General features: G+C 41.9%; 1 protein-coding gene across 1 annotated transcript; it reads left to right on the top strand.

The window, feature by feature from the left end:
• The first annotated feature begins 6745 nt into the window (after nucleotides 1–6745).
• LOC115199905 (prostaglandin G/H synthase 1) lies at nucleotides 6746–24407 on the top strand. The gene is made up of 11 exons (XM_029762440.1): nucleotides 6746–7045; nucleotides 7153–7242; nucleotides 8828–8944; nucleotides 9378–9518; nucleotides 12884–13027; nucleotides 13172–13353; nucleotides 16457–16540; nucleotides 20023–20269; nucleotides 20809–21095; nucleotides 23108–23255; nucleotides 23729–24407. The coding sequence occupies exons 1-11, from the start codon at nucleotides 6958–6960 to the stop codon at nucleotides 24076–24078; spliced, it is 1878 nt and encodes a 625-aa protein (XP_029618300.1). The 5' UTR covers nucleotides 6746–6957; the 3' UTR covers nucleotides 24079–24407.
• Nucleotides 24408–25761: the final 1354 nt, after the last annotated feature.

Below are 25761 nucleotides of genomic sequence, written 5' to 3' on the forward strand. Positions count from 1 at the left end.
ACCATCAGTTAAAACTGAAGAGTCAGTCCACTCCGTACTCTCACCAACTGGACAGGAAGTCTGCTAATCTGAAACCTGATCCAGGGGGAAGGAAGGACTCAGGAACCAGCCTTCAGTGCTTTCACCAATCATATTCATCACCAGGCCGGGCCGCCTGGGTCCAGACTCATTAAGCTACGCTGCTGCTCTTAACTAAACATCTATTCCATAAAATAAATGCTTCCAGGTTACTCAGTCACAGTCAGAGCCCAGGTCGGAGACGTATCACGCATCTGATCTCAATTACTGCTGCCTGGGAGACCTATAGGAGCTTTTATATGAGCCAAATAGTGCAGTGCGGCCATTTTAACCAATAGCGAGATTATAGCCCTATTCAGATACGGTATGAGCATTTTTTTCATGCATCTTGAAAAGGGGGAAATTATTATTTGATAATTGGTTCCCGGTACTTTTTCATTCCTTTTTATATCCATCACGAGATGATTGTCATTTTGCGGCTGCGAGCTCAATTTGGAGAAACATCAGACATAGTCAAGTTCAGACTGATTGTTCTGAGGTGAATAGAATAGAAACATTCATATTCTATGGTGGGTACTATATAATCACAGTCCGGAGGGAACTGTATTGGCACAGCTTAATGGAAATCAATTAGTTTAGCTCGCAATACTCCAGTGGTCAGATTTAAAATCTCCATTTTGTGATAAGCCTAAGAAGAGGAAAGCTGCGTAACATGTGTATCTTCTCCCTGATGGAGTGGCAGCCATTTTCAGAGTGGATGTATTACTGACACAGTCTTGGGCTCTTGGACATGAACGATACAGGGCCAGCTGTCTCTCCTCTCTCTCCTGCAGTCCCTGGGCTGCAGAGTGACACAGCTACCCCTCCCCCTTTCTCTCTTTCTCTCCCCCTCTTTCGCTCTCTCCCCAACTCTCTCTCTCTCTCTCTCTCTCTCCCTCAGAACATACCAAATTAATTTGGCAGACTCAGAGGGTTGGGATTGGCTCATGCTTGGGCTCCATTGAAACACAAGACCATAGAGTTAGATAGAGGACTCTACAGTATATGGATAAAACCCATTTTGGCATAGACATTGCCATTGAGGGTTCCCACTATTTTAAAGTAGTCAACTGGTTGGGACTTCCTATGGGTTAAGGAAGGATCACATGATTCCATCCGGTCTTCAGGAGGGATCAGGCAATGAATTATACCCGTGAACAAATGTGCCATGACTGTAGGTGGCAGTAAATTGCCAACCTTGGCTTTATGCCTGTTCAAACAACACACTCTAGGTGGCAGTATGCACCCTTTAATAGAAGAAGAAAATTGTTGAAGAAGAAAATTGACCACTTCAAATGGAGATGGCCTCAATGGTGCTGCCCTTGCGCTCACAGACGCCACAATGCGACACATATAAAGATGCTCCTTCGATCATTCTCTATGGCCAAGACCGACTATGCTGATGATTACTTTTTAAAGTAAAAAAGACCACCTCTCCCTCTATTGGATTATTGTAGTTTATCGAGGGATGCATTTTAATAGTCTGAAGTATTTTTGTCTAATTTTCTTAACCTGCACTGATGTGAAAGAACTGCCGAAGCAACTATATACACAGACAAGCCATTTTCATTCATGTCTATCTCAGTTGCATTATGCCGACATGGCGGCGCACATTAAATAACATGTTTGTAATACTTATCTGTGTATTTGTTAGCACTGCTCACATAATCCATGCACTTTATTTCATGGTCATATAGCACAAATTTGTAGTAGGGGAAGGCCTACCAACACATTTATTAGCCCAGCACATCATTTTTATGTTTTATCATTGCATATTTATCATTATATGTGTGTACATATAAACTATCTCAAATAAATACATGTGTTATGTCATTAGCTTAAACACACAGGTTGACCAGGGGTGTTCTGGTCAGCGTCTCAAATGGCACCCTATATTCCCCATATAGTGCACTACTTTTTACCAGGGCCCATAGGTAATAGGGTGCCCTTTGGGACGTAACCCTGGTTTCGAGGTCACCCCTCCAAGGCCACACCACAGGAAAACATTTGTTGGCATGGCAATGTCATCAACAACACAAAATTAAAGGTAATTTAATGTTTGAAGAGCTGACCTCATCACTTTATATCCAGATATTTAACTGTAAAGGCATTTCTTTATCCCAAAGTTGAACTTATGAGTAACAACTCAAAAGTAAAGTTATATAACCAAACACTGAACAAGTCTCTCAGTTTTGTAAAAGTAATTCCAATACATTGTTTGAACTGAGGCGGGAGATTCCAAGGAGGGGTATACAGGGTTCTTCTTCAGGTGGGTTTTTAGGGCAGACTACATCCCGAAATGGTGTATTGCAGCCCACTACTAGAAGCGGAAAACTGAAAGGTGGGAAATTCATAACGGAATGCATAACCGGGACCTGAGAGGAAAGAACTTCTCCAGCTCTGTGCAACTCCTCGTCTATGACAACCTTCAATCCCAAAAAGCGTGGTGCAATGTTTTTAAAAAAAAATCCTGCATTGTAAATTCCCACCCTAAATGGTGACTCCGCAAGTACTGCCTCCGTTCCGATCCTTTCAAGCCTTACTGCTGGGCCACCTTACAATGACGACGAAAACGCTGATAATGAGGAAGATGATGATGAATTTTGTGTTGTGTAATTTGCAACATTCGAGGTTATTACAATTGCAAGAAAAGCAAGTATCCATACTAGTATCAAGAATCTTCACAATAAATGGTAATGCTCATAGAACAACCAATAGATGGGGCCAGTAAGCTACATTGCACACTACCCAAGGTGCTTAGAATGCACCAGAGACACTCTATATAACGATGAGATAGTCTTGTCGTTGTTCCAAAGGCGGGAAGGCAGGCGTTCTGCTTTTCAGTCTGCCCCCTCAGATTTGCCGTGTTAAAATAATACATAGTAAATATATATATATATATATATATATATATATATATATATATATATATATATATATATAAAAAATATATATATATATATAAAAAAAAAAAATATATATATATATATATATACACAGTACCAGTCAAAAGTTTGGACACACCTACTCATTCAAGGGTTTTTCTTTATTTGTATTTTTTTCTACATTGTAGAATAATAGTGAAGACATCAGAACTATGAAATAACAAATATGGAATCATGTAGTAACCAAAAAAGTGTTAAACAAATCAAAATATATATTCTTCAAAGTAGCCATCCTTTGCCTTGAAGACAGCTTTGCACACTCTTGGCATTCTCTCAACCAGCTTCACCTAGAATGCTTTTCCAACAGTCTTGAATGAGTTCCCACATATGCTGAACACTTGTTGACTGCTTTTCCTTCACTCTGCGGTCCAACTCATCCCAAACCATCTCAATTGGGTTGAGGTCAGGTGATTGTGGAGGCCAGGTTATCTGATGCAGCCCTCCATCACTCTCCTTTTTGGTAAAATAGCCTTTTCACAGCCTGGAGGTGTGTTGGGTTATTGTCCTGTTGAAAAACAAATGATAGTACCACTAAGCGCAAACCAGATGGGATGGAGAATCGCTGCAGAATGCTGTGATAGCCATGCTGGTTAAGTGTGCCGTGAATTCTAAATAAATCACAGACAGTGTCACCAGCAAAGCACCCTCACACCATCATACCTCGTTCTCCATGCTTCATGGTAGGAACCACACATGCGGAGATCATCTGTTCACCTACTCTGCGACTCACAAAGACATGGCAGTTGGAAGCAAAAATCTCAAATTTGGACTCATCAGACCAAAGGACAGATTTCCACCGGTCTAATGTCCATTGCTGGTGTTTATTGGCCCATGCAAGTCTCTTCTTCTTATTGGTGTCCTTTAGTAGGGGTTTCTTTGCAGCATTTCGACCATGAAGGCCTGATTCACGCAGTATCCTCTGAACAGTTGATGTTGAGATGTGTCTGTTACTTGAACTCTTTGAAGCATTTATTTGGGCTAAGATCTGAGGTGCAGTTAACTCTAATTAACTTATCCTCTGCAGCAGAGGTAACTCTGGGTCTTCCTTTCCTGTGGCGGTCCTCATGGGAGCCAGTTTCATCATAGCGCTTGATGGTTTTTGTGACTGAACTTGAAGAAACTTTCAAAGTTCTTGAAATGTTCTGTATTGACTGACCTTCATGTCCTAAAGTAATAATGGACTGTTATTTCTCTTTGCTTATTTGAGCTGTTCTTGCCATCATATGGACTTGGTCTTTTACCAAATAGGTCTATATTCTGTAAACCACCCTACCTTATCACAAAACAACTGAATGGCTCAAACACATTAAGGAAAGAATTTCCACAAATTAACTTTTAAGGCACACCTGTTAATTAAAATGCATTCCAGGTGACTACCTCATGAAGCTGGTTGAGAGAATGTCAAGAGTGTGCAAAGCTGTCATCAAGGCAAAGGGTGGCTACTTTGAAGAATCTAAAATCTAAAATATATTTGATTTGTTTAACACTTTTTTGGTTACTACTTGATTCCACATGTATTATTTCATAGTTTTCATGTCTTCATTATTATTCTACAAGTTAGAAAATAGTAAAAATAAAGAAAAACCCTTGAATGAGTAGATGTCCACACTTTTGACTGGTACTGTATATGTATTTATATATTCTATTAGGTTCCCAATCTCCCAACCTCATAACTAGCTACCAAGACTTCATTTCAGGCTATCAATCAAGTTAGAGTTGATTGCCATGTTACAAGCTCATGCCTGCTTGCAAGGTTGGTACACTTCAGAAAAGCAAGCAAAAACGAAATGTACTGAATAAGACTCACGTTCGATTCAATCTTTTACCCAGATTTTAGAAGGTATGCAGAGAAGCATATGCAGTTTCTTTAACAAAAGAACCAGTCATAAGGATACAGGCTGCTCAAGAGTTATGCTTAGATATACAGAAAAATATACAATTCTTTTACATAGAATTGGGCATAATGATTACAGCTCTAGTGTGCAGGAAAAAGCTGTTTTAAAAATTCTAAATTCTCCATCTTAACGATGTGGGGCCTAGCCCCCCTCCGTTCCACTCCCCAGCCATCCTCACATACGTTGTTCCCACTCAGATTTTTGGGGTGCATGATGCCCCTGCTTATAACTGTATTCCCGCGTGAACAGATTTTGACGGGAAGGGACACTCTCGCTCCGCCTCTTCCTCTCCGGAGTCGTTGTTGAAAAGGGGGAAAGGCAGGCGGGAGGAGGCAAGATCAGGTGGGAACATTCTAGCCAATCAGAGGGCAGATACACATGTGCACAGCAGACAACTCCGATATAAAATAATTTTCTCAAAGTTGCAGAGAAGCCACATGCGGCCACTCATATCAGTACATTTGTAACCTAAACATTACGTAACTTCTATTCGATCAAATACGCCTCACTTAACAAATGACCAATTACATTTTTTTGTAGACCAAATTCAAAACTCTCTCAGACCTCCATACAAAACATCTCTACTTGTTCTGCTTATCGTTGTCTTCTCTTATAGAAATATTTTGAAGGGAGTGGAGCCTCTTCCTTTGCCTCTTCCTTATATGCGCAACTGCATCAAGTCCAATGTGATTCTGTCCTCCCAGACCGTTTGCCTTGAGAAGGATTAGAAGGGTTATTAAATGGGGGGAATGGAGGGGTGTTTTTTGTGTCAGGGCTAATACTTGGCAGGCTAATTTCACTTTTCCCCAATTCTGTATTACCGGAAAGTCATTTAGGTAGGCCGTGACTGGCCTCACACTCCAGTACAGTAGGTGGTGGTGTAAGCACCTCAAAAGTTGGATGCGATCCGCAAACCCAATCCCAAAGAAGAAGAAGAAGAAGAAGAAGATGAAGCAGTCCCATGCAGTCACTAGCGGTTCTGGGGGGGGGGGGGGGGGGCAGTGCCCCTGTGACAACAATTTTGGACCCCCTTGAAATAATTTTTACATAACTAATTTTTGCGATCGTTCTTTATTTACATCCGTTATTAGACAGTGGCAACGATGATGATTATGAACATGGTCTTTTGCCTGCTAATGCCTGCAATGCAGTGAAGAAAACGATATGACAACAATAACGTCTAATGTAACCTCTAACAGTACAACTGGCCCCAGCTTGGCCCCCCCAGTTGAAACGGTCTAGAACCGCCACTGCATGCAGTGATGCCAATTTAGCAATTTTGTTGCTAGATTTAGCAACTTTTCAGACTACCCTGGCAACTTTTTTTTCAAACAGCACCTAGCAACAAATTTAGCTACTTTAAAAAATGTATTTGGAACTTTTAGCAACTTTTGAAAAGTGACTCAAATGCTAAAATGCACACATTTTCCATCTACTTGTTGATGACACAAAAACGATTTTCTCTGTCACACACTCAGTCACAACACACGTGCCTGGCTGCAAAAGTACATTGTGAGTGACGTCAACGGCAGGCCAGCAGCAATTTCAACAAATTGAAAATCATTGTTGGCTGACCGCAGCAGCAGTAGTACGGGTTCGACGAGCCAAACCCAATGAATATAGTTGGTCACGAATGTTTGATCTTGAACAGAACTTACAACATCAATCAACATGTCTCAATCAAAATTGTACAGAAAAGAGTGGGAGTCTGTACCTGAACAAATTAAATCATATTTTTTGCAGAGATGGCCAGTCAATTTGAGTCACGTTATTGTGTTTTCTACGTAATAACGCAGTTTTACGTTATCACGCAATGACATCACAACGTCATTTAGTAACAAATCAACCTGCCACCAGCAACTTAACCTGAAAATGATCTGGCAAAACTGTCCATGTGTTGTATAGAAGTGAACCAGGAGATGGGGAAGTTGCTTACCATTTGTTTCGCCCCTACCAAAATGAACTTTCACGTATGCAATTCTGTGTGGACTTGTTTTTTAGATGGTATCTAAACAGCTTCCAGGAAGGAAATACATCGTATTGGTTATGTGTATTTCTTCATGAGTGCAGCATATATTATTTTTGCACTGCTGTATTGGGAAGACGCGCCCGCTAAAGGTGCTTATGCAGTAAATCTTACAATGAGAGGTGAGTTTTTGACAATTAAATGTTTTTTTGTTTTTTTACCAATGGCACCAAACCTTCACATTATTTTAGGTTTGGTCATTCATTCACGTTAATAATTGTGTTTTTAGAGTGCGTCGTGTGCTTCTGGGCATGTATCCTGCTGCAAAGGTTACCAACATGTCCCGGGGAGGAGGTGAAAGACGCCAGTACAAATGTTGGTAGGTGTCTAATATTTTAAAACCTATAGCAGGGGCGGGAAACTTGCAGCCATGGGCAACAGGTGGAATTGCCGACTCTGACAAAAGGCTCGGGAATCCTTTATGGATATGGGTACACAGACCTGCTAGCCACTGAGGCTCATCATGAGTTAAGATTTCTTTGTGTCCCCAACCCCATCAAAGTTGCCCATCCCTGAACTATAGTGTCATTATTATCTAGTATCAATATGTTGAAATTCTATCAACTGGATTATATGAGATCTATACTGTTATTTAAAACTGCTAAAAATAATATCCAAAACATCTCTAAAGAGCACATTGTGTCTTTACGTTTTCCAAAGTATACAACATTTAATATGAAGCTACAATGAACAGGCATCCAGACATATTTGTTTGTATGGCAACACAGATGATACAAGTAAACATTTGCAAGTGGAGGAAGCCCGTTTGAAATAAGGAAGACGATTTGCATTTAAGGGTCATGCAATTTATTTTTACAAATACATTGACAGCCCTAATTGTACATATCATTAACTTCCATTGTTTGGTCATTTTAAAGGGTTTGGGGGGGGGGGGGGGAAGGGGAACCATGGTGTTAATACAAATGTTGTATTATAAATATTCACCCCAATATCTGTGCTGTCAGTTGAATGCGTTGACTACTAGCACAGTATAGGGTTCTGTCTCCTATCATGAAGACAGAGTTTCCTCTTGGCAGAAAGAGACTGAAAGACTCCAGTTATCTAAATGACATGACTGAAGAATCCTGCTCAATTAGGAAGGGTCTGCTGAACTACTGCCATTCATACATCCACTCTTCATTTTGAAAATGAGAAATGCTATTTATGATCATCTCAATGGATATGTGTCTGTCTGTGAGGGAAGGACAGGAAGCCGTAACAGGATAGAGATGGCAGGGCCAAGGATGTGAGAGTTGGCATCTTGTTTGTCTCATTGCAGCAGATGTTTCTGTTACCACAGCCCTCCGACCCCAGTCAGACTCCCAGTAGTCCTAACCCTCTTCTTTCCTAGTTTGCTAGTTTATTCTAGGCTGAATCTTAATTTGAGATTATTTAATCTACTGTAAATGCAATTTTGCATTGCTGCCAGTGGGAGATTTGTGTGACAATAGTAGGTTAGGTTGTGCATACATCTCGAGTTTGGATTTGTACCTGACTAAGATACCATGCTCAGAGGTAATTAAGCTGTGGTTCCGGTGAGTATCCTCGTCAGATGATGTCACGTAGTTAGTGTAATAAATATCTTCCCCAACTCATCAAACATAAGGGAGTAGGGCAACACATCAAGTTCCAGCCTGAGATGATTGTTCCGCTGATGCTATAAGCACAGTTTTCAGGCTGGCACCCAAGCTAGAGAGACATTGGACAAATGGACACCATCTATTGTGTCTTGGCAATCTTTACTGTAGCTGGCAAATTTATGACAGAGGCACTGTGCTGATCAGGAAAAAGTATGTGCACCACTAGGAAAAACTCTACTATTCCTGGTAAGGTCACATGGTCAGGAAAAGCTCAGTGCCTAAACTATACTTTAATTGACATGTGTACGTTTTTATCATTTGCAGTGAATCCCTGTTGCTATTACCCCTGTCAGAACTGGGGTGTGTGTGTCAGGTTTGGCATTGACCGCAATGAATGTGACTGCACTCGCACCGGCTTCTATGGACAGAATTGCACTATCCGTAAGTTAAGTGTTTTGCTTCTACATTCTTCTGATTCAAGTTATATTTAACATTTTCCTCTCTAGTTTATCAAAACATTGTTATCCTTTCCTCGTGTGCAGAAGGATTTGTAACAAGATGAAAAGAAAAAGCGCCGTGTGTTTACTTCCACAACCTTTTTTTTTTTTTTTTTTGTGAAGCTGCCCAAATAATAATTTCTAATTGAGAAAACACATTTTAAGTTGACTGCATTTTTACCTAAGTTTTCTCAAGTTGGAGCTAAGTTTGGGCCAACTATACATTTTAAGTTCAGGTAACACTTTAACTGAAAAGTTGAGTAATCTAAAAAAGGTGGTGGGAACCAGTTACTTAATAATGATGAGTTGAAATTACTACATTTATTTGTATTTTTTTTTTACAGTGTGCTGTTTGTCTTCTCTCTCTGTGTTTTTAGCGGAGTTCTGGACAAGGATCCACCAGCAGCTAAAGCCGAGCCCTGACGTGGTCCACTACATCCTCACACACTTCCACTGGCTGTGGAACCTCATCAACAGGACCTTCATGCGGGACTGGCTCATGAGGGTGGTCCTCACAGGTTAGTCGCCTGACATTCAATGCAGCCATGAGCATGCTGGCACAAAATGGTTGCTATAGTGGGCGCTGTGTATAAGTGGTGGAAGGGCTAACTTTGTACCATAAAAAAATAAAATGTACAGTGCTTTGCAACCAGGTGAAACATGCTATGATGATAGAAATGCATGCATGGATCCATTGTGCTGGTGTAACAGTTGAAAACGCATAAATGCTCTCCAAAGGGCTTCTAGAATTGAATCCTTATCCCATTATCTCAGACCCGTACTGTACATATTCATATCTACTCTTATGGTGTTACTTTAAGAGAAGAGTTTCTCTTCCCTACCAATGCACTCATTGGATAGTTTGCTTACAACGTGTGTCCATTTGCTTCATGGTTTCTCTGTTATGTTCTTGGCATGTAAATATTTGGATAACACACATTGGCCCATGGTGTCATCACCATTCTCTGAGTTCTTCCATCTAACTCGCTAGAACTGCAGACAGTTTTAGGCGTATTTACAAGGTTTAAATCTGAGGCGAGGTATTAAAAAGGGATGTTGTCAGCTAGCTAGCTCTGGTCTAACGTTAAGCAAACTCTCGGAAGTTCAAAGAAGTTCATGTTCCTTCATAGAAGCCGTTCCTCTTTAGGCTGAATTCCGATAATGCATGTCATCATAACAAGATGCCAAGCCTCTTCCTCCACTCTCTCTTGTTCTCTCCCCACCTGCCAAATTTCAGTCGCATCTCACGCCCTACAGAACTATTATAGCTTGCCGCCACCATAGCAAGCTGCTCTATCCACACTGACTGGTGAAGTAATTTAATGTTGAGATAAATTTAAAAAAATGTTTTGTTCGAACCGGTTCAGAACTTTATTTTGCTGGTCGGAACACTGGAACGAAATGAAAAACATTTAGGAAAATAATGGCTAAAATGCAAAACCTGACTTGTGTGTCAAATAATAATGATAGAGCCCACAGGTTTATTTTGCTTTGCATGTGAACGACATAAAGTTAAAGTATAGTTTATTGATATTATGTACTATAATGTGAATTACTTTTCAGTTACATCACATTGATAGTTTCATCCCTCGAATGTTTGCTTGAGGCTTTCCAAATCAAGCTACACTTCAAATGAATTAAATCATATTTTTCGGTCTGCGTGTTTCTTTAACTGAACGTTCCTTCGTTTTATTTGGGATTCAATCCATGGTGTGTTATAGTGCGGGGCACTAGACAGCATTGCCCCTTTTTTAAACGTCATTTCTGCTTGAGCCGATATCCTCAGCTTTTACCGTGAGTGCAATCTCCGTGAACGGCGAAGAAATTGTCCTTAAAGGGGGAGTCTACTGTACTGCTTTATAATGTGCCTTGGATTGAGTCATGGTCTTAAACTGAATGTTGATAATGTTTCTTCATCTCACTGAAATTGGAAGTTTCTTCAAAGTTGAGAATGTCTTTTAACTCTGCTGGAAGTTGCAGTTTTAAAAACTGGTTATCATCTGGGTTGTTCTGCGGTTACAATTATTTTCTGATATTATGAGAGAAGTGACATCTCTTCATCTAAAATGTGACACACACACATGCTTGTTTTGCTATCCTTGTGGGGACCAAACAATTGATTCCCATTCAAAATCCTATTTTCCCCAACCCCTAAATCTAACCCTTAACCTTAATCCCAAACTCTAATTCTAACCCTAAGCCTAAAATAGCCTTTTCATTGTGGGGAATGGCGACATGTCCCCACTTGTCCGAATTTTCCTCGTTTTATTATCCTTGTGAGCAGTGGCGGTCAGTGTAAGATGAGGGAGGCCATTTTTCTTTTTCATGAGCATGGCCTTATTTCTATTGCAGCATATCAGATGACATCTCATTCATTTTCCAATAACCCAGTTCAATGTAACAGCGATAGGTTTAGGCTACTACATGATACTCAAATTTTCCCTGTACCCATCTTGAGATTGCTACAATCTAGCCTATGAATGAAAGTTTACAATGTAGGTGCACACAGGTCCACAGACAAATTTGTGACATATGGACAGACAGTGACAATTAACACCACCTTGCACACTCTTGCCTGCAACTAGTTGATACAGGTTGTAATCATTAGTCCAACAGTTGCAAACAAGAGTTTCTATTGGACAAATTCAGGTATGTTTATTCCGCTTGCTTACGTTTTTTTAACAGAATCGGCCGAATGAGTACACCCCTGATCACTCGTAAACACAGTTCACTTTCATGGCAGCCACGTCCTATGTGCTCTCCTTCTCTCACCTCTTCGCTTGTGGACTTCAATGCGCAACACATCAGCTGTATGTGACCAGGAGAAAAAACTTTTCCAAGCCAAACCGCTACACACAGTCTACATCGTTGTCACCATATTAGCTAAAGTGTTAGTCAGCATAGCTAATAGAACTAACGTGTTAGTAAACCGGCTACAATCAGGCAGTAATGTTACAGTCGGTAAGCAGTTACACCGGCGGGTCCCAGTGACAATAAATTAATAATACCAAAAGCTTACCTTGACTTGGAAGAGTTCCAGTGTTGTGTTGGAAAGTCATAGCCAGCTACCTAACATAGCGTACCTCTGTTTGAGCAGGGTGTTTCAGTATACTAAACTAGCTAGCTGCATTTACTAGGTAAGTAAGTGTAATTTTTTTTAAACTTTCAATCTCTGTCTCTCTTGCTTCTCCTTCATTTTTGAAGGAATTAATTTGTTCAAAACTGTTCAACTATTGTCTGTCTCTTTGAATCAACTACTCACCACATGTTATCCACTGCAGTGCTAGCTCGTTGTAGCTTATGCTTGTACTAGATTCATTCTCTGATCCTTTGATTGGGTGGAACACATGTCAGTCCATGCGGCAAGAGTTCTGATATTCTGCAGGATGTCCTCGGAAGTTGTCATAATTACTGTGTAAGTCTATGGAAGGGTGTAAAAATCATGTGCCTCCAAGGTTTTGTATTGAAGTCAATGTACCCAAAGGAGGATGGAAGCTAACTGAGCAGCGGCTACACAATGGTGCTACCCTACAGAGTACTGTTGAGGCTACTGTAGACCTTCTTTGCAAAATAGTGTGTTTTTAATCAGTTATTTGGTGATGTGATTATATTTAGTGTAGCTTTATCTAAAATTGATACATTTAAATGTTTCACAATGAAAACATTTTTTAAATTCACAGAGGAGGATGGTCCTCCTCTGAGGAGCCTCCACTGCTTGTGAGGACTTCTGGTCCCCACAAGGATAGTACAACCACACACACACACACACACCTACCTATCCCATGGGTTGTATTTCCTCCGAACATTGTTATTGCATTTTCAGTAAAACTTTAGGGCTATAATGATCAATGTGTCAAACAATTATGTTTTCTCCCTCCCAAAGTCAGATCCAACCTTATTCCTAGTCCTCCTACCTTCAACTCCAAGTATGGATACCTCAGCTGGGAGTCCTACTCCAATGTTTCCTATTACACCCGTATCCTACCCCCTGTGCCTGAAGACTGCCCCACCCCTATGGGTACCAAAGGTGAGATGGAGGGCATCCAAAGTTCCTATCAGAAAATAGGATGAAGGCATCCCACAAAGACTTTCTGGAGATTACCCAGTGAAATAAATCTTCCCAACTGCAACATGCATAGCTAACATACTTTCATTCCTCTCTTTTCTCCAGGAAAGTCTGTCCTCCCAGACCCAAAGCTGGTGGTGGAGAAGTTTCTTTTGAGGAGGCAATTCAGGCGGGATCCAAAGGGAACCAACCTAATGTTTGCTTTCTTCGCTCAGCACTTCACCCATCAGTTCTTCAAGACCCGAAACAGTATGGGCTTGGGCTTTACCAGGGCTCTGGGGCATGGGGTGAGTTACTTGGTACTCCCTGTACTGTACAGTATGTTATACAGTGTATTCAGACCCCTTGACCTTTTCCACATTTTGTTACAGCCTTATTCTAAAATTGATTAAATAAATTATTCTCATCAATCTACACACAATACCCCATAATGACAAAGCCAAAATAGGTTTTTAGAAAATTTTGCAAATTTATAAAAAACAAAAACTGAAATACCTTTGTTAGGTTCTTATTAGAGAAGCTAATAACTAGAGAAGCTTTAATCAAGTTTAATCATTCCCAAAGGTTCTGTACAGCTGTAATCAGACAGCAAAACATTTCTTTCCATCAGTTATATACATCCTACTTAAGACACTCCTCCTCCTTACAGTTTATGGCTCCACAGGAAACTAATAAAGAGGGTAACAGGATGACAAACCCTGATTACTCCCTTAAGGGGAACTGACCTCACCCCTCACCTCCTGACCTCAACCCCTCCTTCACCTAATCCACAGATATTCATCTGTCTTCCCTATATCAACACATTGCTCTCCTCTCTTCCATCAAACACATTCCAAAGCCTTTTGGGGTTGCTACAGATTCTTTCTATTCAAAGCTTCGTCTCTATCATTTATTTAATATCTCAATGTTCAAAGTTTAGCCGATTCCAACACCTTATTTACATAAGTATTCAGAACCTTTGCTATGAGACTTGAAATTGAGCTCAGGTGCATCCTGTTTCCATTGATCATCCTTGAGATGTTTCTACAACTTGATTGGAGTCCACCTGTGGTAAATTCAATTGATTGGACTTGGAAAGGCACACACTTGTCTATATAAATTCCCACAGTTGACAGTACATGTCAGTGCAAAAACCAAGCCATGAGGTCGAAGGTTTGTCCGTAGAGCCCCTGAGACAGGATTGTGTCGAGGCACAGATCTGGGGAAGGGTACCACATTTTTTTTGCAGCATTGAAGGTCCCAGTGGCCTCTCATTCTTAAATGGAAGAAGTTTGGAACCACCAAGACGCTTCCTAGAGCTGGCCAAACTGAGCAATCGGGGGAGAAGGGCCTTGGTCAGGGAGGTGAGCAAGAACTCGATGGTCACTCTGACAGAGCTCCAGAGTTCTTCTGTGGAGATGAGAGAACCTTCCAGGACAACCATCTCTGCAGCACTCCACCAATCAGGCATTTATGGTAGAGTGGCCAGACAGAAGCCACTCCTCAACAAAAGGCATATAACAGCCTGCTTGGAGTTTGCCAAAAGGCACCTAAAGGACTCTCAGACCATGAGAAACAAGATTATCTGGTCTGATGAAACCAAGATTGAAATTGGCCTGAGTGCCAAGCATCACAACTGGAGGAAACCTGGCACCATCCCTACAGTGAAGCGTACTGGCAGCATCATGCTGTGGGGATGTTTTTCAGCAGCAGGGACTGGGAGACTAGTCAGGATTGAGCGAAAGATGAACGGAGTAAAGTGCAGAGAGATCCTTGATGAAAACCTGCTCCAGAGCACTCAGGACCTCAGACTGGGGCGGAGGTTCACCTTCCAACAGGACAACGACCATAAGCACACAGCCAAGACAACACAGGGGTGACTTCAGGACAATTCTCTGAATGTCCTTGAGTGGGCCAGCCAGAGTTCGGACTTAAATAGCTGTGCAGCGACGCTCCCCATCCATCCGGACAGAGTTTGAGAGGATCTGCAGAGAAGAATGGGAGAAATTCCCCAAATAAAAGTGTGCCAAGCTTGTAGCATCATACCCAAGAAGACTTGAGGCTGTAATCGCTGCCAAAGGGGCTTCAACGAAGTACTGAGTAAAGGGTCTGAATACTTATGTAATTGTGATAGTGTGTAGACTAAGAATTTATACAGTGAGGGGGGGAAAAAAGTATTTCATCCCCTGCTGATTTTGTACGTTTGCCCACTGACAAAGAAATGATCAGTCTATAATTTTAATGGTAGGTTTATTTGAACAGTGAGAGACAGAATAACAACAAAAAATCCAGAAAAACGCATGTCAAAAATGTTATAAATTGATTTGCATTTTAATGAGGGAAATAAGTATTTGACCCCCTCTCAATCAGAAAGATTTCTGGCTCCCAGGTGTCTTTTATACAGGTAACGAGCTGAGATTAGGAGCACACTTTTAGCCTCTTCGCTATAGGGGGCAGTATTATCACGGCCGGATGAAAAATTTACCCAAATTAAACGGCCTACTTCTCGGGCCCAGAGTCAAATATTTGCATATTATTAGTAGATTGGGATTGAAAACAATCTGAAGGTTCTAAAACTGTTTGAATGGTGTCTGTGAATATAACAGAACTCATATGGCAGGCAAAAACCTGAGAAAGTTCCAAGCAGGAAGTGGCCTGTCTGACAATATTTAGTTCTTCTTTTGGTTCTCTATCGAAACTACAGTATCTGTGGGGTTACGTAGCACTTTCTAAGGCTTCCATTGGCTCTCTAAACCCTTCAGAAAGCGGATTGAGGCGTCTCCTGTCTCTGGGCAGAGTATAGTAGCTCAGTTTCTCAGTGGTCTGCCTGGTGACAAAGAGATTGGATATGCGCATTCACGAGACATCGTGATCATTTCTTTGTCAGTGGGCAAACGTACAAAATCAGCAGGGGATCAAATACTTTTTTCCCTCACTGTATATTTTTAAATCCATTTTAGAATAAGGCTGTAACGTAACACAATGTGGAAAAAGTCAAGGCGTCTGAATACTTTCCAAATGCACTGTATATTATATTATTCAATTTGATAGAATGATTGTATTTATTCTATTATATTTAGGGGAGGATGGCCAGTAAGTGATGTGTTAGGAAGAGGTGGACATCTCCAATCCTTTTTGCACTTTTTCTTTACCTTTTTAGTCATTTTAGCAGCTGCTCTTATCCAGAGCGATTTACAGTAGGCAGTCAATACATTCCCATACTTTTCCTCCATACTATTCCAACAGCCGCAATATAATCTTGTTCCTTGCTGGAACCAAATCTTGCACACACTGCGAGATACATGGGAGTCATATTCATCTATGTCTCTTGCATGCATCCTGTCTCACGAATGTGAATCTCTTTTTATTCTCATATTTCATGTTAATCTCGTGTTATTAATCTCTAACCAGGTGGATGCCGGCAATGTCTACGGAGATAATCTGGAGCGTCAACTGAGCCTCCGGCTTCTTAAAGACGGAAAGATGAAATATCAGGTATGTGGAGTAATGCATAACTCCACTCCAGCTATGTGAAAGCATGGACAAGTCTCCACTGGAATGTTACTGTAGACACAGTACCACTCTGTGGTCCACTCTGAGGTACATGTGCTTTCTACCCTTTACACTTTTAACCCTTTTCATACTAATGTGGTTAAATATATCAAAAAAAGGTGGAACCAACATAAATTGCATTTAAAGAAAAATCTCAAAACGGATTTGCTATTCTATATACAGGTTTAAAATGGCAGATTTTGGCACTGATAAACACCTACATTGGAACGCAGTGGCTGTACAGTTACATGATGTCAGAGGTCTGGCTCTGCGCTTCACAGCTCTGTATGGATTTTGACTGACTGTCCTTCTGAACTTGAGCACCTCGTGCGACAAGACTTTGCCTCCTTCCCTCCTGCTAATTGGGCAGCTTTTGCATGTTTTTTTTGTTCTCTAAGGGAGGGAAGTGCTTGAGGACTCGATGGACTCGATGTATTTTGAAAAATTTGAAGTTGAGGATTATAATAAATACTGCTATGATGTCATACAAGCAAGCCAAACACCCGTGAGTCCAAATGTGAACTTCACATTTCCAAATCGTTAATGTCCATCACCCATTTCGTATGATAGGTTACGAATTGCAATTCGTAACCTATGTTACCAATTTTCTAAATGTACAGTATGTTACAAATTAGCTAGTGTAGGGGTTAAGGTTTAGGAGTTAGTTTAAAGGGTTAGGGGAAGGGATAGCTAACATGCTAAGTAATTGCAGAGTAGTTGCAAAAATGCTAAAGTTGTCTGAGATTCGATCTCGCAAACTTTGGTTTGCTAGACGTTCACGTTGCCTTAAGTAACCATCTGTCATATGTGACCATAGCAAATGTAACATATCATACTCATTTTGGTGTCACGGATTTACGTTTACTATGTTACATCCAGGATGCTGATCTGGTGGACTCACTAAACACAAATGCTTTGTAAATTCAGTCTGAGTGTTGGAGAGTGCCCCTGACTATCCATAACTTAAAATAACCAGAAAATTGTGCCCTCTGGTTTGCTTAATGTAAGGACTGCGAAATGATTTATACTTTTACTTTTTATACTTAAGTATATTATTGCAATTACATTTACTTTTAATACTTAAGTATATATAAAACCAGATACTTTAGTAATTTTCTATTAAGGTGAAAGTCAGCAAATAAGTAAGTCTAAAGGTATCTTTACTTTTACTCAAGTATGACAATTGGGTACTTCTCCCACCACTGCACAGAGGTAGCAGGTAACAGCGTAGCCATTGTTCAGTGACCAGGTGCCAGTTAGTGTATCATTTGAGTGACCAAAAATCCTGACTCGTGTCAGGATAAAGAAGTACACCCATGAGGCCCATTTTCTTTATCTGTTGAATAAGCTGAATTTGACTCCAAAGAAGGACGTTAGGGAATGGTATCTGTTTTTGGCAAAGGCGTTGGTTCAGAGTCGGGAGAGGTTGTGTTGTAAGAACCCCATTGATTGTCTCTTTTGGCAGTGGTATGCATGTGAAACTCAGGATGAGATGACTGAGCAACTGTTGGTTATTTACAGTGCCTTAAAGTATTCAGACACCCATGACTTTTTCCAGTTTTTCCAGCCTTATTCTAAAATTGATTTAAATAGTTTTTTTCCTCATCACTTTACACACAGTACCCCATAATGACAAATCAACAAGTAAAAAAAAGAAATGTTTGCTAATTTATAAAAAAAAAAATATTAAATCGGAAATATCACATTTACATAAGTTTTCAGACCCTTAACTAAGTACTTTGTTGAAGCACCTTTGGCAGCAATTACAGCCTCGAGTCTTAGGTATGATGCTGCAAACTTGGCACATCTGTATTTGGGGAGTTTCTCCCATTCTTCTCTGCAGATCTTCTCAAGCTCTGTTAGGTTGGATGGGAAGCATTTCTGCAAATCTATTTTCAGTTATTTCCAGTGATGTTTGATGGGGTTCAAGTCCGAGCTCTGGCTGGGCCACTCAAAGACATTCAGAGACTTGTCCCGAAACCACTCCTGCGTTGTCTTGACTGTGTCCCTAGAGTCGTTGTCCTGTTGGAAGGTGAACCTTCACCCCAGTCTGAGGTCCTGAGTGTTCTGGAGCAGGTTTTCATCAAGGATCTCTCTATACATTGCTCCATTCATCTTTGCCTCGATCCTGACTAGTATCACAGTCCCTGCCACTGAAAAACATCCCCACAGCATGATGCTGTCACCACCATGCTTCACTGTAGGGAAAATGCCAGGTTTCCTCGAGACGTGACGCTTGGCAGTCAGGCCATGGTCTGATTGTCTTCAGGTGCCTTTTGGCAAACTCCCAAGCGGGCTGTCATGTGCCTCTTTCTGAGGAGTGGCTTCTGCCTGGCAACTCTACTATAGAGGAGCTCTGTCAGAGTGACCATCAGGTTCTTGGTCACCTCCCTGACCAAGACCCTTCTCCCCTGATTGCTCAGTTTGGCCGGGCGGCCAGCTCCAGGAAGTGTCTTGGTGGTTCCAAACTTCTTCCATTTAAGAATAGAGGAGGCCCCTGTGTTCTTGGGGTCCTTCAATGCTGCAGAAATGTTTTGGTACCCTTCCCCAGATCTCTGCCTCGGTACAATCCTGTCTCGGAACTCTACAGACAATTCCTACGACCTCATGGCTTGGTTTTTGCTCTGACATGCATTGTCAATTGTGGGAGCTTATATAGACAGGTGTATACCTTTCCAAATCATGTCCAATCAGTAGAATTCACAGGTGGACTCCAAGTTACAGAAACATCTCAAGGATGATCACTGGAAACAATGCACCTGAGCTTAATTTCGAGTCTCATAGCAAAGGGTCTAAATACTTATGTAAATAAGATATTTTGTATACATTTCTAAACCTATTTTCGCTTTGTCATTATTATTATTATTATTATTATTATTATTATTATTATTGTGTGAAGATTGAGGATTTTTTATTTATTTAATCCATTTTAGAATAAGGCTGTAACGTAACAAAATATGGGAAAAAGTCAAGTGTTCTGACTACATTCCGAAGGCACTGTATGGGTGGAGTTCAGGTAATCATTATTTACAGTAGTGTTTCCAAAATGTTGGGGTCATGACCCATTTTTCCGCTGCTCAAGACTGGGCTCTGGCAAGACATGTTCATTGATTTGGTTTGGCAGGTTGCTGGGGAAATTGAGTCGCAGCATAAAGACATTGGTGAACAACTAATTTACTGTAGGCATAAGTTCTGTATAAAGGCCACACAATAAAATTCACACTATCTAACTCGGGAGGGTCAGTTCTGACAGTGAATCGCTTGAAACCTTTTGAAATCGCTTTTCCACAAAAACCCAAAGGGTACCCCACATAATTAAAATGTTTCCATTATGCACACCAATTCCTTAAGCATGCTCACAAGTTACTACATTGTGCTAATGGATCTGTAAAGCTCTTAAGGGCTAATACTATCTTCTCTTCCAGGTGGTTAAAGGTGAGGTGTACCCTCCTACGGTGGCCGAGGCGCCGGTGAATATGAGATACCCTCAAGGGACTCCCGTGGGGCACCGTATGGCCATCGGGCAGGAGGTGTTTGGGCTGTTGCCAGGCCTCACCATGTACGCCACCCTGTGGCTGAGAGAACACAACCGCGTCTGTGACATCCTGAAGGCAGAGCACCCCACCTGGGGGGATGAGCAGCTCTTCCAGACCGCCAGGCTCATCGTAATAGGTAAGTACATACTTGACTGGACAGGGATCTCTCTCTCTCTCTCTAGCCTTTCATACCACCAGAGATTGCCCATTTTAAACACTCAAGTAATTTAGGCAGAATATACATTTCTAGGAAATGTTTTCATGTGCTGGGTTGCTTAGGGCCCCCTAGCGGGGTCTCAACTTACTGTTGCGAGTTAGAATAGTAGGTGCAAGTTCGAGATTTGGTTGTGCATCAGCAATTTTTCTCTTGTTTTGTCAGTCATTGACAGTCACTCAATTAGCCATGTCAACTAACAATTTTTAGATTGGTATGTTATTATTCCCAGCTATCTAAACTTGTAGTAATCATGGCCGAATACCGACCGGTCACGCAGGGCAAGTGTCCAGGGCCCCTGACCTTCAGGAGGTCCCAACCAAAGGTCCCAAAAGACTAGAGCTGTCCCTGCTTGGTTGTGTCAATAGTTGGGGGGGGAATAAGAATCAACACACTTCTCTAGTAGATTCTCCCAAAATTGGTTTTCTTGGGTGTAGATCCATATTTAGTTTATATTCCAGGTGAGACCATCCGGATAGTGATCGAGGAGTATGTGCAGCACCTGAGTGGCTACCTGTTGGATCTGAAGTTTGACCCAGTCCTGCTCTTCAAGTCCACGTTCCAGTACAGGAACCGCATCGCTGTGGAGTTCAAACAGCTGTACCACTGGCACCCCCTGATGCCAGACAGCTTCCACATAGATGGAGACGTGGTGCCCTACTCCCAGTTCATCTTCAACACCTCCATCGTCACACACTACGGGGTGGAGAAACTGGTGGACGCTTTCTCACGCCAGTATGCCGGACAGGTATGGGCTGTGTGGTGACCATGGGATTTCATATGCAGTGTCTTAATGATAAACCCTGGTCTCGATAATGTTGCCATACCATACATAAGTCGGTTGCGGTCAATGATAATATGGAACTTATTTTCTAAGAGTTTTTTGTAATTTTTGCAGACAATTTTAAGATAGCTAGGTGGGACAACCACATATCACAGTCATAGTAAGTACATTTTTCCTCAATAAAGGAGCTAGTAAGGGGGAAAAGAGTCAAGTGCGAGTGTTAGTTCACAAAAGTATTTTTTGGGGGGTGAGGAGGTGGTGGGGTTGCTGTGGGATTATTTAAGATTCTCTTTGAAGATGTAGGGTTTCAGATGTTTTCAGAAGATGGGCAAGGGACTCTGGTGTCCTAGCTTCAGAGGGAAGGAAGCTGGTTCCACCATTGGGGTGCCAGGACAGAGAAGAGCTTGGACTGGGCTGAGCGGGAGCTGCTCTCCCGTAGGGGTGGGAGGGCCAATAGACCAGAGTTGACAGAACGGAGAACTCGGGTTGGGGTGTAGGGATTAAGCAGAGCCTGAATGTAGGGAGGGTCTTGTTCTTGCTGCTCCGTAGGTAAGTACCATGGTCTTGTAGTGGATGTGAGCCAGTGGAGTGTGTGGAGGAGGGGGGTGACATGGGAGAACTCTATGGATGTTGTAGAGCATGAACCTGCAGGAGCGAGTCACTGCTTTGATATTTGCAGCGAACGACAGGGGGTTGTCAAGGGTCATGCCAAGGTAGTTTACACACTGGGAGGGGGACACCATGGAGTTGTCAACCGTGATGGAGAGGTCTTAGAGCGGACAGGCCTTTCCCGGGAGGAAGAGTAGCTCCGTCTTGTAGGGGTTGAGCTTGAGTTGGTAAGCCGTCATCCAAGCTGAGGTATCTGCCAGGCACGCGGAGATGCGTGTCGCCACCTGGGTGTCAGAAGGGGGGAAGGAGAAAAGTAGTTGAGTGTCATCCGCATAGCAATGATAAGAGAGACCATGTGAGGATATGACGCAGCCGAGTGACTTGGTGTATAGCGAGAAGAGGGCCTAGAACCGAGCCCTGGGGGACACCAGTAGTGAGAGTACGTAGTGCAGACACAGATCCTCTCCACGTCATCTGGTGAGTGACTTGAATTCAAATGGACACATTAGCCTGCTTTGTGTGTTCTGGTACTTCTTCTTTTGAGCAAGGCAGACGTTGTGTAAGAGAGATGGAGGATGAGGTTGGGACAGGGCAAATAACATGGCAAGATTGAGTAGCCTGATGGTAAATCTGACACTACTTGGTGTGAAGTCCATAACCGTGAGCAGTAAAATAGCACATGTTGTAACTGTCACCACAGCCCTGCAAACTTGTTAATGCTCTGCATTCGGTATCTACAGAGCTGCTTTCTGTTGATTAGAAGCTGTGCTAGATCATGACAGGAGGCTTAAACAAGATGCTATCTGTCTGATATTAATCTTTTTTTCTCTGTGGCTTATTGATATCAATCTTTGTCAGCAGAGCAGCAGAGCAGCAACTATCTATGTGGTATTAGAGAGCAGAAACATGATATCTGTGTATGTGCCATTGAGGGTGAATAGGCAAGACAAAAGATTAAAGTGCCTTTGAACGTGGTAGTAGGTGCCTAGGCGTATATGGAGTAACGCATTTCGGGCCCTTCATAGGTGGGTCATTCATTTATTTTAATGACTTTTTTTCATGTTCTCATGCATCCTATATTTATACAGGGGATGCCTGTTTGATCCTTTCAGATGTAGGGCTCTACTCAATCCGGAAAGCTGAATCGTTACAGATTCCGCGATAGAAATGTAAAGGTCATTTCTGATTGAGCCGACATAAGGAGCATTTACTGGAATCCAGTCTCCAATAAAGCAGGAATACTACTGGAATTACAATCAGTGTAAAGCTGAATATCCACGAAGCAGATTGACTCGAGCACTTAGTGTAGTGTACACCATTGCCTACAATGGGTCTGGGGTCTGGCTGATTTTAATCCTTTTTCTCAGATAGGAGGAGGTCGAAACATCCACCCAGTGGTGACCAATGTGGCCGAGGGAGTTATTGAAGAGTCCAGGACTCTGCGTCTCCAACCCTTCAACGAGTACAGGAAGAGGTTCAACCTGAAGCCCTACACTTCTTTCTCTGACTTCACTGGTAAGACCACATATATTTTAGTTTGACTGCACAAACCGTCATTCTGTAACCAAACGTTGCATCTGTGCTCTTCTTGTGCATTGAGTTATGGTTTGTTTATCTTTGCAACGATTAGTTTTGCTTGGCATACATTTTAAAGTAACAAATCAGAGTCTCAGCATCACTCTGTCACTGTGTAATTGCCCTCATGCAAATTAAAAATATGGAAAATATCAACGTTCTCTCAAAGCAGCTAGCATACAGCATCATCCTGACATGGGTTAGCCTCTTAAGAAGCCAACGGCAGTCTTTGTTGTCCTCTCATCTCAAACCAGTCTTCTCTTTAACTTGATCATGTGTTTCTAATGAACTATTTTACTCTTCTCTTCTCTTCTGTATTTGTATTAATTTACTTTAAATGTGCCCTATCTGTGTAGTTTGCTGCAACCGAATTACCCTTCTGGGACAATAATTATATTTTATATTGTCCCCAGGTGAGGAGGAGATAGCCAGGGAGCTGGAGGAGCTCTATGGTGACATTGATGCGCTGGAGTTCTACCCCGCCATCATGCTGGAGAAGACACGCCCCAACGCCATATTTGGTGAGAGCATGGTGGAGATGGGGGCTCCATTCTCCCTGAAAGGCCTTCTGGGTAACCCCATCTGTTCCCCTGAGTACTGGAAGCCCAGCACATTTGGAGGCCAGACAGGCTTTGATATAGTCAACTCAGCCTCGCTGGAGAGACTGGTGTGTCTGAACACTAATTGGTGTCCATACGTAGCCTTCAATGTCCCTCCAGCCGGGCAGGAGGAGCCGCCAAGGAAACAGTCCACTGAACTGTAAGCCATTGTGATTACTGTATCCATGGTTACGTTCGGTTTTTGTTGTTGTATGGTCTTACTATAATGCCCTTGTCCACCTATGATGCCTGTACTGTATACTATGTTTACAATGCATAGACTGCATTTATGAATCATTCCCATGTTGCTTATGTCCTATGTACAGGTGACTGTCAAAATAAAGGAAACGCTTGAGTAAATGAGGAATAGAAGTATGTTGAAAGCAGTGTGGTTTCGGAGTTAATTAACCCCCTAAAGTCAATGTCCGCACCCCAGTGGAAATATAATCCCCATAATAAAATAATCCCCATAAAAATCTGTCAATTTAAACTACAGATTTTTTTTTTGTGTGTTTTTTTTTTTTCTTTTTGTATTGGATGAGTCTCAATCCACTGCATCTGTGACAGAGCTAGAGCGGTGTTTGTCAAACCATGATCCGTTTCTCACAAAGTCCTCTGTAGTGTCTAAAGGGTTTGACCTAGTGTACAAACTATTATGACCCCTCTATGCAAAGGTGAGACTCTCACGTTTTGCTTTAGGGCGACCACAGGCCTCAGGACTCGTCTGAAGGTCCCCCGGTACCAGTTGACAAAATGAACGGAAGTATATATGGAGACTGTATAGTGCCCAAAATAAGAGGTTGAATACATGTACAATATTTTTTTACAAATGTTTCCTGATCTGACCTCAAAACTATGAAATAACACATATGGAATCATGTAGTAACCAAAAAAAGTTTCAAACAAATCAAAATGTATATTATATTTGAGATCCTTCAAAGTAGCCGCCCTTTGCCTTGGTATTGGTATTTTATTAGGATCCCCATTAGCTGTTGCAAAAGCAGCAGCTACTCTTCCTGGGGTCCACACAAAACATGAAACATGACATGGCTTGATGACAGCTTTGCACACTCTTGGCATTCTCTCAACCAGCTTCACCTGGAATGCTTTTCCAACAGTCTTGAAGGAGTTCCCACATGCTGAGCACTTGTTGGCTGCTTTTCCTTCACTCTGCGGTCCAACTCATCCCAAATGGGCTTGCCCTGGTTAAATGACAAAAAATGCATCTCAATTGGGTTGCGGTCTGGTGATTGTGGAGGCTAGGTCATCTGATGCAGCACTCATCACTCCTTGGTCAAATAGCCCTTGCACAGCCTGGAGGTGTGTTTTGGCTCATTGTCCTGTTGAAAAACAAATGATTGTCCCATTTAAGTGCCAACCAGATGGGATGGTATATCGCTGCAGAATGCCGTGGTAGCCATGCTGGTTAAGTGTGCCTTGAATTCTAAATAAGTCACTGACAGTGTCACCAGCAAAGCACCTCCACACCATCGTACCTCCTCCTCCATGCTTCACTGTGGGAACCACACATGCAGAGATCATCCGTGCACCTTCTCTGCGTCTCACAAAGACACAGCGGTTGGAACCAAAAAGCTCATTTGGACTCATCAGACAAAAGGACAGATTTCCACCGGTCTAATCTCCATTGCTTGTGTTTGTTTGCCCAAGCAAGTCTCTTGTTATTGGTGTCCTTTAGTAGTGGTTTCTTAGTTGCAATTCGACCATGAAGGCCTGATTCACGGAGTCTCCTCTGAACAGTTGATGTTGATGTCTGTTACTTGAACTCTGAAGCATTTATTTGGGCTGCAATCTGAGGTGCTGTTAACTCTAATTTATCCTCTGCAGCA

This window comes from Salmo trutta, chromosome 9 (genome assembly GCF_901001165.1).
Source record: "Salmo trutta chromosome 9, fSalTru1.1, whole genome shotgun sequence".
Classification (NCBI taxonomy): domain Eukaryota; kingdom Metazoa; phylum Chordata; class Actinopteri; order Salmoniformes; family Salmonidae; genus Salmo; species Salmo trutta.

Coding starts and splice junctions, on each gene's coding strand:
- LOC115199905 (XM_029762440.1), top strand. CDS start 6,958: ATGAGTGCAGCATATATTATTTTTGCACTGCTGTATTGGGAAGACGCG. Junction 8,945..9,377: donor TGGACAGAATTGCACTATCC/GTAAGTTAAGTG, acceptor CTGTGTTTTTAG/CGGAGTTCTGGACAAGGATC. Junction 20,270..20,808: donor CGCCAGGCTCATCGTAATAG/GTAAGTACATAC, acceptor TTTATATTCCAG/GTGAGACCATCCGGATAGTG.